At 33.9% G+C, this 20,218-nt stretch overlaps 1 protein-coding gene across 6 annotated transcripts in view; it reads right to left on the reverse strand.

Moving 5' to 3' along the window:
- The window catches only part of Tcerg1 (transcription elongation regulator 1), a 65,360-nt gene that overhangs the window by 36,178 nt on the left and 8,964 nt on the right, over positions 1-20,218 (reverse strand). For 4 of the 6 annotated variants that reach the window (XR_011707591.1, XM_027927715.3, XM_071612261.1 and 1 more), the window contains exons 3-9: positions 18,196-18,348; positions 16,517-16,964; positions 11,639-11,881; positions 7,229-7,291; positions 5,926-6,126; positions 5,126-5,238; positions 3,783-3,871 (exon numbers count right to left, since the gene is read on the reverse strand). Coding sequence is in view for 5 of the 6 variants with exons in the window: in XM_027927715.3 (XP_027783516.2) it covers positions 3,783-3,871; positions 5,126-5,238; positions 5,926-6,126; positions 7,229-7,291; positions 11,639-11,881; positions 16,517-16,964; positions 18,196-18,348 (1,310 nt within the window). In the remaining variant the exon portion in view is untranslated. The remainder of the gene's footprint in view (positions 1-3,782; positions 3,872-5,125; positions 5,239-5,925; positions 6,127-7,228; positions 7,292-11,638; positions 11,882-16,516; positions 16,965-18,195; positions 18,349-20,218) is intronic. The other 2 variants (XM_027927716.2, XM_071612262.1) reach the window with 1 other exon arrangement.

The following is a 20,218-nucleotide window of genomic DNA, read 5'->3' on the forward strand; positions in this document are numbered from 1 at the left end:
TTTTTTAAGTTAAAACCCAGATAAAGCATGGCAAATACAGGTAGTCATTATTATATGCACAGAACTACTAAAAGCTGAAACTTGCACAATCTTAATAATCAATGTAAAAAAAAATTATAATTTGTGTCCTTTAAAAACATTTATCAAGAGCAAGAAACAGGAGCTTATGTCTTGAGAGAAAAGGTAATACCTTCCTTTGTCTACATGGTGCCCATAGCTATGAAAACAAGAAAACATTGATTTCATGTTCTGATTCTCCTAGTCACTGTGCTGGCTGCTTCCTCAAACAGACTTCGGCCTCCAGATTTCCCTGATTTACAGGATGGGAAATCAATGGACAAGGCCACATGGAATACAGGGATTCAGTCCTGATGCCTCCTGGTCTGGAATTTCTTAGCAATTCAGGAAGTACTTTAGCATGCAAATTACTAGTTTAGGGCAGTTTTTATTTTTTAGCAATTCAGGAAACTGGAGGATTGGCATTTCAAGGCCAGCTTCTATCCTATTGAGATAGGATAGCAAGATCCTATCTCAAAATTTAAAATAGAGATGGAGCTGGTAGGTCAGTGGTAGAGTACATGCCTAGCACACGTGAGTTCCAGGGTTCAATTCTTAATACTGAAAAAAAATTTTTTTGCTGTTGTTCAACAAATAGCTGAATACTTAGCACTGTGCCAGCACTGTGCTTCAAACTAAATTCAAAACATTTTAGTCAACAGGCAGCAGTCCTAGATTCCACGGACCTTGTGTATTAGCAAAGGAGACAACTGTTAAAAGAAAAAAGTCACAAATATATCAATATAAATTGGAATAACAGGAGCTAAAGATGTAGCTCAGTGGTACAGTACTTGCCTAGTATGCACAAAACCCCAGATTTGATCCTGAATATTGCAAAGAGATAAGCAAAGAAATAAAAACATTTCTCAAAAAACATTAAAAATTCTAAGAACCAGAAACTATAAAGTTTAACCAATCCCAGAAAATACAAAATTATTAATTTTCAAAAACCTGTTAAGCAAAGATCATAAAATATCAGGAAAGAAATTCCAGTAAAGGTAAGGGAACCATGAAAATTCAAGTTTTACCTTTAGTTCCTTAACTTATCTCCAAGAAACAATAATCTGAAAAGCAACATTTGAAGGTATCAAGAGACAAAAAGTTTTATTTAGCTTAAAGTTAGCACTTCATCTATTTTATGAGAAAAAGAACATTATAAAAATAAGGAATTCAAATTATACTTCCTTCATTAATAACTTGGAGAGTAATTCATTTGAACAATTATCTTTCATACATTCAGATGGACTGAAAAAGCACCAGTGACATATGCTTGTATCTTTACAGTGGTAAAGATAATTCCTAACACAGACACCAAACCTAAAAGCTATAAATAAAGAGACCAATTTGACCTTATAAAAAGTGTGTGTGGTTCTGGGGACTGAACTTAGGGCCTTGTATATGCCAGGCAAGCACTCTACCACTGAGCTATCTCCTAGTCCCAAAATATAAAATTTATACAGGACAAGATACCAAAACAAAAAGACAACACAATGAGAGAAACTACAACACATGTAAAAGTCAGCTTTATTCAGGTACCTCAGCAGCCAAGTAGGATGTTTTTATAGCCCTATAACAGAATCATGCCCCAGTGAGCCAAAACAGAAAAGTATCAGCCTACCTAAGGCTAAAGGGACCCAGAAGCCAGAGAGACAGAGAGAGATATCAGGTAGAATTACAAAGCACCAAATGTTAAGAGCAGTAGAAACACTCTAAGACAGACTTGTAAAGCTTCAGAAGATTTTCCAAATTATAACAATTTTGGGTTGAACTGGAGTAGATAGATGGTCACTACAAGACCTCACTCAATTGTCAGAAAAACAATGAGAAACTAACTCAAAGAAGAGTGCAAAAACCAAACTAGATCAAGAGACCTCATACATAAATTACAGCTGTTCCAGAACAGTAAAAAGAAACAGATGAAGAAAAGCAAGAATCATACACACAACCTCTAAAAAAATTTAGCTACCTGAGGATAGACTCATATCTGAAAATAAACTGAGGAAGGTTAGCGTTGATTACTGGCCTTTCATGTACATATTGGAATACAGAAATCACAATTCTGGAATATGTGCTTTGAATACAGACTATTTTCAGAACTCTGATTTGGAATCAGATACATACTTTCCATAATTATTTTTTAAACAAGCTTAATTTTGAAGTCAGTGGAGTAACTATATAGAAGACAACTAAGCCAAGTGTCTTAAAGACACAACAATTTGGCTGCATATCCCTCTAGAAATGGCCTACACATAAAAATAACTAGGAAAAAAGTTTAACCTATCTTCAGCAATTGTATTAAACAATAGTATTGGTACTGAAACTCTGTATATCATATGAGAAATGCAAATGAATAATTATGTTATTAGCGCCACTGAGAAATAGATTCCATGCTGACTTCTCACAAAAAGAAAACAGGATTCCTTGGAGAAATGGCCGATTCTAGGTCTAAGACAGGAAATAATACAATAAGCCTAGAACAGCTTATCTAAGAAAGAAAGGAAAATATAAATATAAGACAGAATTTTAACAAAAATGCTCAGGAGCCAGCTTTAAGAAAACCAAAAACAACTGATCATCAATAAGGATAACAACTTCAATGAACAGGAATGGATAGGAATGTATAATATATATTTAAACCTATGAATACTCAAATTAACTCATTACTTTGTAAACTGGAAAATCCTTTCTTTCCTGTACAGTCTTTACCTCCAAGTAATCAATATTGATGAGAAGAAATACTTTCTAAGTATTTCAGTTAATAAATGAAAAGAGAATAACAGAAATACATTGCAACTTTCAGCCCTTAATGATTTATAGGAACTAAGTCAGGATTCTTCATCCTTGCACTATTGACATTTTGGGCCAAATAATTATTTCTCATGGGGAACTTTCCTGGGCATGGTAGGATGTTTAGAAGCATCTCAGCCTCTACTTACTAGATGTTTATTAATAATCTCAAAGTTGTGACAAACAAAAATGTCCCCAGACATTCCCAAATGTCTTGGTTGAAAACCACTAATTCCCTCAAAGTGCATCTAGTTGTCATCATCAATGGTTACTAACATCACACAAACACCCCCCAACCCACATCCACACACACACACACTCACCCCCCCCCAAAAAAAAAAAACCTACTAGATACATTTTGAGGGAATTAATCTTGCCCAAAAGAGTGAACCTCAACCTGATCACACAGCTCTAAATCTGCTAACTAGTTCAAATGAAATTCAGGAATGGAAGACCTTCTTGAATAATAATAGTAGAACCCAGGACATCACAGGACATTAATTTTTAAAAATCCATACTTTGGGACACTATAGGAAAAATAAAACTAAAAAGACATAACTAACTATAAAAACTATAAGGACATAACTAAACTATAAAAATTATAAAAAGATATAACTTTACTTAGTTCTTTAAATGTAATTATAAAAGGGCTGGTGATATAGCTCAATGTATTCAGGATTTCTCAACAGTGGCTCAAGTATATAAATTATAAGCATTAATGAAGAGTACCATGAAATGAGAAAAACACTTATAGCAACTAAATTTGGGGTTTAAACACCCCAAGTGTAACAAACAAGGACCAAAATATTCACTCAATGAAAACATATTTGACATATGCTTTTTTTAAAAGTATCTTTTCTTCCTAAAGAAAAAAATTAAACAAGTACAATTTTTAAAAAACAGAATAAAACAACTCATTAATTAAGCTAAATACACACCATGGAGTACCAGGAATAGGAGTAGTAGCTACTGGTTTTGCCTTCTGGGCAGCCTTTTCTTCTTCAGTCATCTCCTCTTCTTTGGGCTCCTAAGGGAAATTATATTATTCATATTTAATTAATAACATGAAAAAAATACAAAAGTCAGTTATTACTGCAAATATCACTAACTGTAAAGTCTATTGCTGGAACTGAGAGGGAAATCCTGAATACGAATTCCTAAAATAATTGTAAATCTTTGCTCCACCAAAAGAGCTGAATATTATAATAGTAAAACTTAATAGCCATGTGCTTAGGAGCAGAAATGGAAAACTACAGTATACAAATCAAAGAAGACCTATTCATTTGAGGTTGTTTCTTATTTCTGCTACCTTTCCTATTACTGAAACATGACTACTATTGGCCCCCTCACCAAATAAAGGAAGCTTACACAAAACAGACCTCTTAGTGTTAGAAAGGGATCATTTCACACTTAGACACAAGAGTAGGGAGGACAGAAAATATAATCCCTCAACATTCCCTAAATATGAGGTCGTGCTTTTTAAAAAATTTGTTGGTGTAATTCATACACATATAAAAACCTAATTTATCGTTTTCATTCCCCAGTACTTCCCCAACCCTTCCCTCCTCCTCACTCCTCTTATCCCTTTCTGCCCTAATGGTCTCCTTTCTTTCATGGTATTCACTCCCCCCACTTTTATTTTGTCTGTTTTTTCCCCTTGAACTTCCAAATGAGAAATAAAATGATAATTTTCTTTCTCAGACTTATTTCACTCAAAATTATGACCTTCAGTTCCACCCATTTTTCTGCAAATGATTTAAATTTTGTTCTTCTTTATGGGTGAATAAAATACTATATTTTTGATACGTATGTACATACACCACATTTTTTAATCCAATGAAGTTGTACTACTAACTTGAACATGTATCAGTCCGCAAGTCAGGAGACAAGAGCTCAAGTCCAAGCTCTGGCCTAAGACCTACTCTTTTCTCTTGGCCTCAGTTCAGTATAAAAAAATAATGTAATGACACTTTTAAAGGAAAAAAAAATGAGTTAAAAATTTCAAAGAACTCTAAAATTTCAGAGCTCAAACTTATATATTTTTTTAATATTTATTTTTAGATGTAGATGGACAACACAACGGCTTTATTTTTATGTGGTGCTGAGGATCGAACCCGGGTCCTGCCCGTGATAGGCGAGAGCTCTACTGCTGAGCCACAGCCCCAGCCCTAGAGCTCAAACTTATAGTAATTATTTAAGTATATACCAAACAGATATTCAGTTACATGTAAACTGTACCAATCAATGAAGGATGGCTACCAGATTAGCAGGTACCAGATACCTCCTTTATCTCCTTCAGGGGCTCTTCTTTAGGATCCTCCTCCTCTGTCTCCATTGGCAGGGGTTCTTCAGAGGGCTCTTTGATTGGCTCTTTAATCTTCTCTTCTAATTTTTCTGTTAAACAATTAATGGCAAAGGTTTTTATGTAACTTTTAAAGAATCTTCAGAAAATAAACAGTTGTGATATTCTTCTTCTAGTTGTTAACCATTAAGATAAAATATTCCTCTTTATAATATCATTGATTTGAACACAATGCAATCAAGAAACACCTTAAAGATCTACTGACTTCAAAGGAATACATAGTCTTTCAGGTCATTTATATATCATTGGTAGTCATCATATCATCATATATTTTGCTGAAAGGGATAAGATACTAAGGTATTGAGAACAGAAATAGGGTCTTATGATACAGTAAATTGCATCTTCTACACCTAAGATTCCAAAAGCCCGAGTTCTGCTCTTTATAATACACACATTCCTTCCTGATCAATTTTATCAATCTCAATAAGGACAATACAACTATACAATTCCTGACAAAAGAAAAATATGCACGTGGGTATGTGTATAATGTATACATTGTTATATACATTAATTTCTCCAGATAGAAAAAATGATGGCAAACACGTAAGTAGAAGAAATGGCTTTTTAAATAGAATATATTAATCAATTCCGAAGAAATAAAAATCCCATAATTATGTATCCGGTGTGTTAAAAATGATTCATTTCAGAATTTCAAACAGTATACTCATTTATACTCATTATAGCTCATAATATGTCATAAATCATTAAAACAATTATACCTTTTTCCTTTAGTTCTTGGGGTTTTTCCCAGGTTGATTCTAATGTTCTGTTGTTATAATAATATGTTTTCCCATCTGCTGTTTTATATTCAGTCCATTCAGAAACTGCTGTTGCTCCAGCTAAGGTAGCAGGTGAAGCTGCAATAGCAACCTGGGGGTGTATCATGGGTACAATAGGAGGGGCCATTCCTGGCAATACACCTAAAAAAAGAATAATAAAAAATTAGATCCAAAGTATTAAATTGTAATACAAAATAACACTCTAAAATAGGAGCTAAATCTTTCTATTAAATATTAATAAGTGAATGGATCAGTTAGAGCAAATATATATATATATATATATATATATCTATATAAAAAGGTGACTCAAATATCACTCAATTCCCTGGGTTTTTAGTTCCAATACCAAAATTCAACATGGAAATTCAACCTAAGTACCTTAAGAACAGTCAGAAATTTGGGTCTCCTCTATGATAGAAATCTTAACATAAATCATAAAAATCATGGTACATGTGAATAGAAATATATTTTTGTAAAGATAATTTCTCAAATGCTAATTAAATTATAACATTTACTGTACATGTTTCCTGAGGCAAAATATTGCCTACTTTTAAAATACTTAATAGTATAATAATTTTGTTTTAAAGTAAATGATTGAATTTTATCAAATCCAAATGATTAAGTCAGTTATCTCTGTACAACATCAGTTTGTTCTTTTCCTAGAAGCAGCTATTTTTTAAAAGACAAGCAAGATTTATGTTTTTACCAGATAGTTAAATAAACTAATACTATATGAAATAAAATACTATTAAAATAAGGACACATGAAAACAAAATTGGGGGGAAATTCTTAAATCTAAGTTCCAGATAATTATGTTACTTCAATAAATTAAATTTATACTATACACACAAATATCCACACACATATACTCACTAGCATGCAAGCATAATCACATCACTTTACACATGGAAATGATTTTTTTATATTTAACTTAAAAACATACATCAAAAATAAAGTTAAATGTTATGAATATGAGAATGAAGTTGTTTACACTTATTACATAAATTAAGATATAAAGTGATCTGACCTTATTTGCTTTTGTGAACCAAAGATGCTAATACTACAGGCAATCGGGAAAATTAAGTGTTGGCCAAATATGACAACTGCATTTATACTACTCATTAAAAAGAAAAATATAAAAAAATCCACTCACTTGGGCAAAAATAAATAAAAGGATAAACAACAACATTCACTACCATGCCAACTTACAGACAAAACAAACTAAGATGGTTTTAAAAATTACCGGTCTTGGTGGTAGCGACTGTCTTTACATACGGGCAGCTGACTATTTGCATCATTGCTACACCTGTAAAATGGATAAGCAAGCACAGGTTGGAAAGCTGCCATGGTATGTCAGCTACCACTGGGAATCAGGGAAATAATTTACCACTATAATTTAGAATGCTCTTTCCAATGAAAAAGACCAAGGATGGGGTAAAATTTCTTTTGTTTGACATTTTGTGGGAAGTGGTGTCATATTTAATGATTCTAACTGTAAATTACAACATCAATTACCTACCAGCCCTGATAATATCTGAAGGAGTCTCAGAGGTTAAGTTCAACAACAATAAAAAGCCCCTTCATTACATATACGTAACAAATTCTCATGTGGGACATTTTGCCACAGGACATCAAGTCCATGCTACTCTTGCTTAGATGCCAAAGAAAGGCAAATGCAGCATGACACTAACAAGAAAGACACTTTCTCTATGCTGCTAAGTTGAAACTATATGCAGAAGCTGAAGGATTTATAGCATAACTATGCAGAAGTAGAAAAGAAGTAAGAAAAAACTAAGGACAAAAAGGAGTGGGTGGCATAGGAAGAAAATAAGGTTTGAAATGGATCCAAATATTCCACTGCAAATAATAGTTCAAATAAAAGGCAAAGATGAAGGATAGCAGCATTCAACTAATGACAAAATATCCATGTTTAGTGCCTGCTCCATGGAATTACAACAGCTTGGAACACTGAGGAGGCAGGATGAAACTAAGAAACATCCAGCACCTTTACTATTACTAATAACCATATGGGCTGATGGCTGCAGAAACCTGTAACATTTAGGCTGGCTAAAGAAATACTACTTGCATTAAAGAATGGAAATCATGTACATTTCTGATAAGACTACGGACTCATTATGATGCATTACAATGATAAGGTAATTAAAGCAAAAGCTGGAAAACTAAAACCGATTAAGGAAAATTCAAAATAAAATGAAAGATTTAAGAAAAAGACTGAAGGCTTAAGATTATAGGGGAAAGAACCTTTAAATATTTTTTTAACTGAAAAAAAACTAAACTTAGTTTGGTACCCATGAAAATTAAAAATAACAAACAACTACTTTCCCCAGGACAGGAAAAGAAATCTTTCCTAGTTCAGAGTTAAACCCGTTTGTAAACAATGTAACTATGTTCACACACACACACACAAAAATACTGCCAGCATTTGAAAACTGCCTTTAATTTTAATTATTATTTTAGATAAAGAATATTAGAGCTAAACTCTCATTACCTCTTATACTAAAATAAAAACACTGGATAATAAAAGCAAACTGAGTAAAGTTATAACTTTATTTTCCCTAGTGTTAAAAGAAAGCAATAGAAAAATTCATTTGCTTAAGGAAGTTATAACCTGTGTTAAGTTTAAATTAGTATAAACACTGCCATCTACAGGACCACAAAACCCATTAAACAGGCACTAGAAACTCAATTCTTTGAATATATTAACTTATTCTCATCAAAGGATGTTCTCTGAAACTATCCTCCAAAAAATAATTTTAACTTTGTAACAGATGAAAACCAAATAAATTCATATTTAGATTTACATGCCATTGCTAAATATCAACAGGCCAACAAAGAACTCCTCCATTTAACTATCAACATAAAGATCATGCTGAAAAATCATACATATTTCTCCTCATGGCTAACATGATAAACTTATAGCTTTCTCTCAATGTATTACATACATAGCATGAATACTCACAAAATAACCACACATTTAAATATCTAACTTTTTTTAAAGAGAGCACTTATCCAATTTTCCTACAACTTTGTCCTCAAATTATGCTCTAATCTGCAAATTAGAAAATTTTCATTTAACACTTTAGATAATTATGTCAAAGATAGCAAGTTTCTTAAAATTCCAAATATGATTTTAGTTTGAAAAGTAGAAATCCTGTAATCCCAATTCAATTTACTATTCCCAAATTCTACCTTCTATTCCTATACTTCACCTAACTCTTCTACTCCTTCTTTTCATCATGTTTGATTTTCCCAAAATCATCCTCATTAGAGCCAGATAATAGCAATAGAATAGAATTCAAATAGAATTTAGGGCTCCAAAATAAATTTCATACAAGTCTCTCCTGTTCTTCTTAATATTTAAAAGAAATAAAGAGGGGAAAATAGAAAAGAAGTGTACAAAAAACCCAAAAATCTGGCAAGGAAAAAAGTAAGTCCTCTTTTTCACTAAAGTACCTTTACTTGTAGTACTGAATTAAAAAGGAAAATGCAACCAGGCATGGTGGCGCATGCCTGTAATCCCAGAAGCTCATGAGGCTGAGACAGGAGGATCGAGTTCAAATCCAGTCTCAGCAAAAGTCAGGCACTAAGCAACTCAGGGAGACTATGTCTCTAAATAAAATACAAATTACAGCTAGGGATACTGCTTAGTGGTTGAGTGCCCCTGAGTTCAATCTCCAGTACCAAAAAAAAAAAAAAAGGGAAAATGAGAAAAATAAACTAATATCAGTGTCATTTTCTATAAGATACTGACTAGCAAACTCTCCAAAGAGTCTTGGTATCTTTGATAAAATCTTTAAAAACTATCCAATTCAAGCTTTCTTACAATTGACCTACAAAATTTCATTAACAACTGCCAGTTATGCCTTTTGGTGCCAAATATCACACATATCACCAAATTTGGGTCAGCCAAATGGTCACTACTATGTTTCCTAAATTTTTAAATGATGGGCAAGGCTCTTGGGAAAAACACGTTACATCTAACTGCAGCTATAGCTGGAAGGGTATTATTATGACAGTTTCACTTTCTGCAGAAATTAATTTTGCTATTCTGTACCTTTCACCCTCTGGTCCTCTAGAGCAACACAAAATTTTCTTTTTCAGGTGATCACCTTTCAAAATACTTCAGCAGCATTATGATGCTACCTTTCAGTCTTCTCTCTACAGATTTAACAACCCAGCTCCTTCAGATCTGATCTTGACATAGTCCTTAACCCTAAAGCAGGTCAAGATTTCAAAAAGAGGTTATGACAAATGCCAAGCTATTCTTCATTATATCACTTAGTTTCCTACAAAAATTATATCCAGAGGAAAGTAATAGCTGCTTGTCTTAAATTTAACTTAGAAAACAAATAATCCTAGTATTAGAGAAAACATTTTTTACTTTCATCTAATTTTAATGAGCTGAGTTTCTTAACTATCACATACAGCACATTTAATTATCTAAAATTACATTAATAATGTGTAAAAAATTTTTCTATCAAATAAAAAAAGACACTAATTGTTAAAATTTTAGTTCCTTTCTTGCCAAGGTATATTATCTGGAAGTATCATTTTCAGAGTGGTCACAAGGAAAAAGACAACTGAACAACAGTGAAAATTGTGTGCAATTCTAACAAATAGCTATATATCACAGCTATTTTTACATAGAAACTAGTGCAACAAAGTGGAAAAATAAACTGACAGACTGGGAACCAGGTTCCATTCATCTTTGCTACAAACTAACCCCATAAACTTTACCTCTTTAAGGTATATTTTCAATTAAAATACAAGAAGAATGAATCATGGCTCAAGGATCAAATAAACCCATTTGACAACAGCTAATGCACTCAAATAAAATTCCCAATTCTATCTATTTCCAACACTAAAACTACCCACTACCTATAGGAAGAATTCTACTCCACAATCTTTGAATTCATTCTCTAGTTTAAATAATTCCTCATAAGACAATAAAACATGCAAATTCGCCATAACATTCTAAATGATGCACATTGTACTTTACTTCACAAATGTTACTAGGAACTTTCTGGTTTGTTCTATGAATTTAAGTTTAGTGACTCATATTTTCTTCCCAGCATAACATAACTATTAAGATCTTGGTATCTAGAACTGCAGGGCACAGGGTCAAATTCCAATACCATCACTTATTAGCTATGTGACCTTGGACAAATAATTTAAACTGTCCGTGTACCTACCTCTTAGATGGTTGTGAAATGAAAGAAATTTAATGCATAAAAAGTGCTTAGAACAGTGTACTGTATATAAAGCATTCAACTTGTGTTGGCTATTATGACTGGTGACTTCTCAATTTCACATACTCAATTCCTTAAAAATATTGCATTTAGTACATATTTACATGAGAAGATGATCATTTTAAATTCACTGCAGCTATTATACAAAGTGTAGCTTTAAATGTGACTCTAATTTTAAGACATGTAAACAACAACAACAACAACAAAAAATGACATTTACCAAAACTTAAAAAGAGAAATATTGCAGTTAGCCATGAATCTTTCAAAAACATTTCACACAGGTGAGATTCAAGGCAAATTTCAAATGCAACAGACACATGAGAACAAACTAACTGACAATATGAAAACAGAGCTGGAAAGACTATTGTAATCTGTTGGTTTACCTGGAAGTGGAATTGGCATGCCAGGAAGGGGAACACGAAACGGAGGTACCATTACTGGTGGAAAAGCAGGTATTGCTGCTGCTGGCTGAGGTACTGAATGAGGAACAGCAGGAGGTAACGTCTGGGGATGCGGCTGGGGAACAGTTTGCACAGGTGTGGCTGTAGGAGCAGGAGTTGAAACACTAACTGTAGGCGTGGCAACAGAAACAGCAGAACTTGGGGTCTGATCTTGTGTTGTGGGTGCTGATAAAAGACAAAACAAAAAAATGTATCACTCCTTCATAAACCATTTTACTATATTCATTCATCATTCATTCATTCACTAAGTATTTAAGGAACCATTCCATGCACTGTAAGAAATTTGTCAAAAAGTCTCGGTCTTCCAAGAAGCTTGAAAATAGTAAAATGAAATATTTAAAAAAAAAAAAGTGAATGGGATAAACATATAGGGCTATAAATCAAGACCCAAAGATCACACCTCTAACTGTGGAGAGGGTACAGAAAATTTTATAGTGGGATGATGAGCCTTGAAAGATTCAAGATTTCAATAAGGAAAAGGAATGGAAGGGAAAAAATAAGCAAGTAACAGGATTTTGAGTAGAAGCAAAGAGTAGAGAGCAACAGGAAATGTTCCAAAAATTGAAGGTAAGCAGTCAACTAAGTAAAATATTTGGCATATCAACACAACTAGTGAGTTATGGCTAGAAAGGTAAGCCAGAGGCAGATAGTATAAAGCCTTGAACAGAAGGCTAGGAATAGTCTGCATTTTGCTTGGGGAGAACTCATATACAGAAATGATCTAGAAAAACACACATTGATATACATTAATAGTAATTACCTCTGTGCATGCCTTTCTCTCTCTTTTTTTTTGGTGGTACTGAGTACTGAACCCAGGACCTCGCACATGCTAAGCAAGCACTCTACCAAAGAGCTACATCCCTAGCCCTTTTTATTTCATTTTGAGGCAGGGTCTCACTAAGTTGCCCAGGCTGGCCTCAAACTTACCATCCTCCTTCCTCAGCCTCCCAAGTACCTGGGATTACAGGCATGTACAACCATGCCCAGCTAACGTTTAACTATGTATACCTTCTTAACTATGTATACCTTCTTAGAGTTTGAACTTTTTATTAAGAATGCATTCTCATGTTGTATGACTTCCCAAAATATTTATGAGGAAGAAAGACTAAAGGATTCTGTGTGGAACACTAATAATCAATGTTCATTTGATGAATAAACCTAGCAGATGCACAGGGAGAAAAGGCAGAACAGCAGTGGGAAAAACAATTACATTATTAGACTTCTCCAAGCAAGGAAGAACAGGGAAAAAAAGATATGCAAATAACTAATGACTGACTGGATATGAACATCCCAAATAACTAATGACTGACTAGATAAAAAACAACTCAGGCTTCTCCTCTATCATTTCAAAATTCTTCTAAAAAACATTTTTTTCTTAAGTTCAGGTTTGGGCTATGGTTCTATAGCTCTATGGTAGAACACTTGCCTAGCATATATGAGGTCCTGGGTTCAATCCCCAGCACAACCAAAAAAATAAAAGTTCAGGTTTCCAACACCAGGAGAATGTGAAATTCAGGATAATTTGAGTTTTGCTAATACATTGTTTTTAATTATCAAAAATAAAACACCACATTCCTAGTAGTCACATAAAATTAAACTGACCAAAAAAATAAAATCCAAATTTCATTCTTTTTTTAAAAAAACAAGTTTCAGGGCTGAGTTTGTGGCTCAGTGGCAGAGCGCTTGCCTTGCACAGGTGAAGCACTGGGTTCGATCCTCAGCCCCACATAAAAATAAAAGATAGTGTCCATGTACAACTAAAAAACTATTTAAAATTAAGTTTCAGTTCTCACATATTACAAAATATTTTTGTTATTTATTCATAGCTGTCTCATTTCAAAATAAAACTCACTTTGGTAATTCACTAGTAGCAAACAGCTTATCTTTTTCTTGATGTAAAGAAAAGAAAGTGTCAAACTATCTGTGTTAGTCTGAGGATGAACTTATCAAATTAAATGGTGGGGGGGGGATAGTGCTTTGCCAATCTTTATATGTCTTTAATTATAGGCAAAAGCACACTGCTCAATAAAAACCACCCAATAATCCAACTGACAACAAAATCTGTCAGTATCTTTTTCTAGTTTCTAAAAATTAAAAACTCACTTAGGCTGGGAAGATGTGAGCAATTTCATACTTGTTAATAAGGGACTCACCTTGGCTAAATAGACAGCAGGGCCAAACAAGTATCTTCAGGGGCCCAGGAATGAATTGTTGGTCTAGCATAGACCTAGCCTTAGGGTACAGTATCATATTAATATAATTTTATAACAGTGTGAAAATACAAATTACATGCAACATTTGCCCAGTCCCATACATACAACACTTAGCATTTGTAATATACTATAATGGCTAAGAATATATTTACATATTCTTCTCAAATTCCCTGAGAAGTAGATCATGATGAGTTTTCATAAATTTACACAAAATGAACTTATGCCCAATAGGGATTAAAACTTATTCTTAATTTTTAGTCCCACCTACACATACATATCTACACTGTAGTAAGTCTTAAGATATCATAACAACATTCAGATCATTACTAAAATTATGATCCAAAGTACTACCACCAGAAAAATAAAGTTAGTTCATACAGGAATCAATTTCAAGTACAAAGGATCACCAATAAGGACGGCAAAAAGTATTTACTCAGGGCATTCCTCTTATTTTCCAGTACAGGATATTCTTATTTTATTAGTGGTAATGAGTCATAAAAGGAAAAGGGTAAAAGCAATTAAAGAATTAAATGGGAAACTGGGAGAATGATACCTAAAACTAGGGAATAAATTCCTACTGACTCCACTTGTTAAGATAATTAAATAAAGTTCTACAACTCCAAAAATACTATTAACTCAATCTCAGATTTTTAACAAAAAAAGACAAGTGACTGACTATATATAACAGATGAAAAAATACTAAGACTAGTATGATAACACTTTAAGATAATGAACCAAGTGAAACAAAATTAAAAGATAACCAGGAATACTCAGAGAGACAACAACAAAACTGATGTTTAAAAATAGTAAAAAGAACATTTCAATGTTTTGTTCTCAGTGACTGGCCTCTTAGTCACTGAAGGGCAGTGTGAAAAAATAGCAAGTGGCATTTTTAATAGAATAGTTGATTATCCCAAAGATAGCTATGAGCTTATCGATATAGTACTGATAAAGAAATGGAATACACAGAGGATGATTAAAATATCTGTAAAACCACCTCCCTTAAAAACAGAATAAAGTACTAATATTTCTCCTTCCAAAGAAGGCAGGGAAGAAAATTTAAGCAACAAAGAACCTCCATATCGAACTACATTGCTTTTATCAATACCCTTTCTCCCATTACCACCACAGGTACTCCATAAACACTGGCAGTTTTCTGCCTTGCCACATTGGTTTTAGAGGCATGAAGCCTATAAAAAAGTAAGAACCCTCAACCAGTTAGTTAGTACAACTGTTATACTTCCATATTCATCTTAACTACAAAAGAAAACAAACTTATATGCATTATTTACATTTTCCTGTTTCTTACATTTCCCCCAGGCTATCTAAAAATTATTAAAGTAGGGTCTGTAAAAACTGTCTCTATATTACATGTATCTTACTTTTTCAGCTATTTCTTATACCCATAAAATAAATTCAAAGTTGAACCCACTATCATTAAATTTCTCTCATGTACATTATTTTACACACTAAAATAATTCCAAAGTCCCTGAAACTATCAGGGGGAAAAGCTTTTAAAATTCTTATTCATTATCCAGATAGTAAATTAAAACAAATTACAATCACCCCATTAGGAAAGCTATGTATCTTCAGTGTAATATCAAAACAATAATCAAATCAATAAAATCATTAAATATTTTGGGCTCAATTTCAGCCTGCCGAGTGAAGAGCAACATCAATACACAAAAATAAATAAATAAATTCATCCCTCTCTCCTCGAAATCTTCTTCTATTTATAGACCCTTACCTTTTCACCTTTTTTTGGAAAAAGATCCAATTGTGGGGCCTCGATGACTTTGTACTTTATACTTGAAAATTCTATTGCTTTTCTCTCTACATCCCATTCTAGGATCTACCACTGCGCTAAGAGATTTTTAAAAAGTTCCTAAGAAGTTTCTCCTAGCACAGAAAAATCTTTCAAAGCACTGCATTTATACAGGCTTCCTAATGCTTGTCTTATCCATTTGCCTGGTTTTTAGGACCCCTTTGTGATTAGTCTACTAATTATTATACACTATCTCACCTCAGAAGTTGTCAAACAATCCCATACATTGCGATATCCTCATTTCTTGACCTTTGTTCATACTGTTCCTACTGAAAATTCTTTCCTTACTTGTGAATCCTACCCCACATTCTCCTTAATAAACTTCAATACCCATCTAGGACACACACGCTTCTCTCCATTTCTCTCCAAGTCTTACATCTTTTACTTTCACCATATAATTCTGCACATCACTGTTTCACATGTATTATTCCTGACTCCACAATTAGAAGAGTTGGATACTCTATAAGGTCATAAATCAAGGCTTAGATTTATTTTGCAAACCCTACAGTACCTGCCATTAGTGTTAACCAAGTTGAACAGTTAACTGCACTTCTGCAGTTTAACTTCATAAACTGAACAAAGCAAATAATTTCTCCTAATGAAAATTCCATTTTTCTCTAACCCAGAAGTTTTACTGTCAAAAATGTGTTTTAAATAACATCAAGAATAATACTACAAACACTAGGATCACTGCAGAATACAATTCCTACTTGTTTATTTTTCTAGCCCCTAAATATAAACACATGCTAGGCAGGTACTCACTTGATACTGTCTGCACAACTGAAGTGGCAGTTGTTGTGGTTGAAGTGGTAGAGGATGGGGTGGATGATGATGTTGAAGTGGATACTGCAGGTGCAGGGCTACTGGTTGTAGGGGTAGAAGCTCCTACTGCTTGTGCTTGCACTTGTGCTTGCACTTGTGCCTGGGCCTGCGCCTGAGCCTGGGCCTGCGCCTGAGCCTGGGCCTGGGCCTGCGCCTGGGCCTGAGCTTGCGCCTGCGCCTGTGCCTGTGCCTGAGCCTGAGCCTGAGCCTGGGCCTGGGCCTGCGCCTGAGCCTGGGCCTGGGCTTGTGCTTGCGCCTGGGCCTGGGCCTGAGCCTGAACCTGTGCTTGGGCTGCAAGCATAGGCGTCAGTTCTGATTGCTGAATAACCTTAACTCCATCTGGTTTGGTCCATGCAGATTCACGTGTCCGAGCATTATAATAATAAACCTGCAGAAGAAGCAAAAATCACCTGTAACACAGAATCAACCAACTACTATTAAAAATGATAATGCATATGTTGTCTTAAAAAGTACTTAAAAATAACTTATAAAAGAGAAACTACATCAAAATAGATTATCCATATTTTATTGGACTATAGTAATCCCCAATTTGCTCTAACAAGTATATTGTATTCTTAACACATATGCACACACAAAAAGAAAACAACATTATATTTTGGACAGAATGTTAACAAGGCTGGCCTGAGACTACGATCCTTTCAAAGTTAGCCACTGGCTAGGATCTGGAAATTTGGATTTTTAAGAGGATCACCACCATTTCCTTACTAATAGTAATGTCTCAATGCACCTAAACTGTTTATGCAAATGATGCAGTTTTTGCTGAACATCTGCTCTCTTTCTGGTAGTCTGGAATTTGGATATGTGCTAGGCAAATGGCAAATACGTAACCAGATCCCAGTGAAAACCCCCAGTGAGGATTGCTAGGCTCAAGTAAGCTCAGGAAACACGTAACACATGCTGTCATCATTACATGCTACAGAAAATTAAGCACATCCTATTATTGATTCCTCTGGGAGAAGACTCTTAGAAGTTTGTACCTGATTCCCTTCATACTTTGCCTCATACATTTTTTTCCTTTTGCTAGTTCTGCTTTGTATCCTTTCACTGTAATCAGTCTTAGCTATAAGTACAATTTTATGATGAACCCTGCTAGCCATAACTAAAACTGGGAATGGTCTTCAGAACCTGTGATCATTTAGAATACAAGTTTCCAGAATCACAGGTCAATGTATGTGAGTACTCCATGTAATCTTTTAACTGCACAGAAGTCCAATCCAGTTACTTTTCCAGGAGTTCTACCAAAAACCTGCTTAACTAAGGCTCATTCTTGTTTTTAGTACCAGGATTGAACCCAAAGGTGCTTAGCCATTTAAGCCACAACCAACCCCAGCACCCCTGCCCCACCTTTTTTTTTTTTTTGAGACAGGGTCTCACTAAGCTGTTTAGGACCTGCTAAGATACTGAGGCTGGCTTTGAACTTGCTATCCTCCTGCCTCAGCCTTCTGAACTGGTGGGATTACAGATATGTGTCATGGCACCTGGCTCAGGCTCATTCTTGATTGACAAAGATACCATAATTGATCTCAATCTGCCAGAACTCAAAGTTTTATTCTCTCATCACCATGGATATAATGAGTTACATGTATTTTATAATTTACCTTCCCATCTGGAGTTTTATTTTCAACCCATATCTCCTCAGTAGGAGGCAATGCTGGAGTACCAGGAGCAGTCACAGGAGGCATTCCTGGTGGAAACATCATACCCGGAGGAGGAGGCATGGTTCCCATGGGTGGAGGCATGAAAGGTGGTCTCTGTTAATTCACAAGAATGGTTACATTCACTTGTAATTACCCTATTTCTTTCAAATTATTACTGACTTGTATCCCAAAGGTAAAACACTATAAGAGAAAATAGTTTTACAGTCCATTCAAGTACATTCATCTACTATGTAAGTAAAGTTTCTGTAATAAAAATAATTACTAAACAGGAAGAAAGAAATACATCAAAATACTAACATTAGTCAACTCTGGGTTACAGCACTATGGATGAACTTTGTGTCATTTATACTTTCTGTTTTTCAAACATTGGGCACTAGAATACTTTTAGAAGAAAAAAATTCATTTTTATATTGTCTTAATATCTCACAATAGATATTAACCATAAGAGAATCATTACTTCACAAAATAACATAGAAATAACCAAAAAAGAAAAATCATATATATCTAACCCTTTATTCTCTTTTCCTACAAGAAAAAAAAATTAGCTAAGAAAATATTCACTATATCTTATTTTTCATATAATAATAATAAAAACTCATCAAGATGTGAATCATATCAGTTAAGTTTTAAAAATATAGTAAAAAGTTTTACCAATCTTTTCAAGTTTGTTTTTTTTTTTCTTTTTTGAGGGTGCGAGTATTGAACCTAAGGCTTCGAGTGCACTACACCACTAAATTACACTCCCAGCTTCCTACTGTCCTTTCTAGGGAAAAATCAGAATTCAATTCAAGATATAGCACATAATCTTTAATTTAACAGAGCTACTATTGATTCAACAATACCTCAGAAAATTCTTTCATTATCATTTTTCAATAACTATTGACATAATGCAAGATCCCAAACCAAACAATTTAACTGTAACTGCTGTATCTTACTAACACTGAAAAGTTGCCTCTTTTTTTTTTTTTTTAACATATATACCTAATTTCTTTGATACAAGAACCCTTCAAAGAGAAGTTTTCGTTGTGCAAACTTAAAAATATAATGAATACTGGGCTTGACATTTTAAAGACAGATTCTAAACAAGGATTAAAAAAACTTTGGTGATTTAAAGTAATAATGAAATTCAATTGTCCAAAGCACTTTAAGCTGGAAAATGGAATTGAAACTACTCTAGTGTTAATTTATATTCATTCTCCTAAAAACATTTTCTTTCTTATGCTCATTTTTGTTGGATTCCGTTTCATGTCCATCAAGCATCAGCACACAGACCCATGTTACATAAAATATCTACCCCAAATATGCTTCTTGCACCCTTACCTATAATTCACTTGGATTTAATGTAAAATTATCCATTAAGACCAAGAAAACCATCACTACGTCAAAGAATATTCCATCACAACATTTGATATATTTCCATTAGGGGGTTATACTAGCCCATTACATTTTACAATATTCCACAAGTTTAACACTTAAATGAACAAATAAAAGAAGTTCACATGTAATAAGTTTTTACAGTCACTAGCTCAAAAAGCTTTGTTTGTTTACTTTTTGGTAGGGGGAACGTACCGGGAATTAAATTCAGGGGCACTTGACTACTGAGCAATATCCCCGGCCCTATTTTGTATTTTATTTAGAGAGAGAGTCCCACTGAGTTGCTTAGAACCTCACTTTTGCTGAAGCTGGCTTTAAACTCAAGATCCTCCCGGGTCAGCCTCCTGAGGTGCTGGGATTACAGGCATGTGCCACCACACCCAGCAAAAAGCTTTATCTTTTGCTAATTTTGAAGCAAATACAAAACCACATCACTTAAAAGGAACATCATTCTTTTTTTCCAATTTTTAGTATAGTTCATTCTTGATTATCTAAGCTAATGGAAAGCAGATAACAACCTAAATTTACTTGGTTTCAGAAACGTAGCTAAACTAATAAAACATAAACACATACTCAAAAAAGAATATAG

The sequence above is a fragment of the Marmota flaviventris genome, chromosome 5 (genome assembly GCF_047511675.1).
Source record: "Marmota flaviventris isolate mMarFla1 chromosome 5, mMarFla1.hap1, whole genome shotgun sequence".
In the NCBI taxonomy this organism is placed as follows: Eukaryota; Metazoa; Chordata; class Mammalia; order Rodentia; family Sciuridae; genus Marmota; species Marmota flaviventris.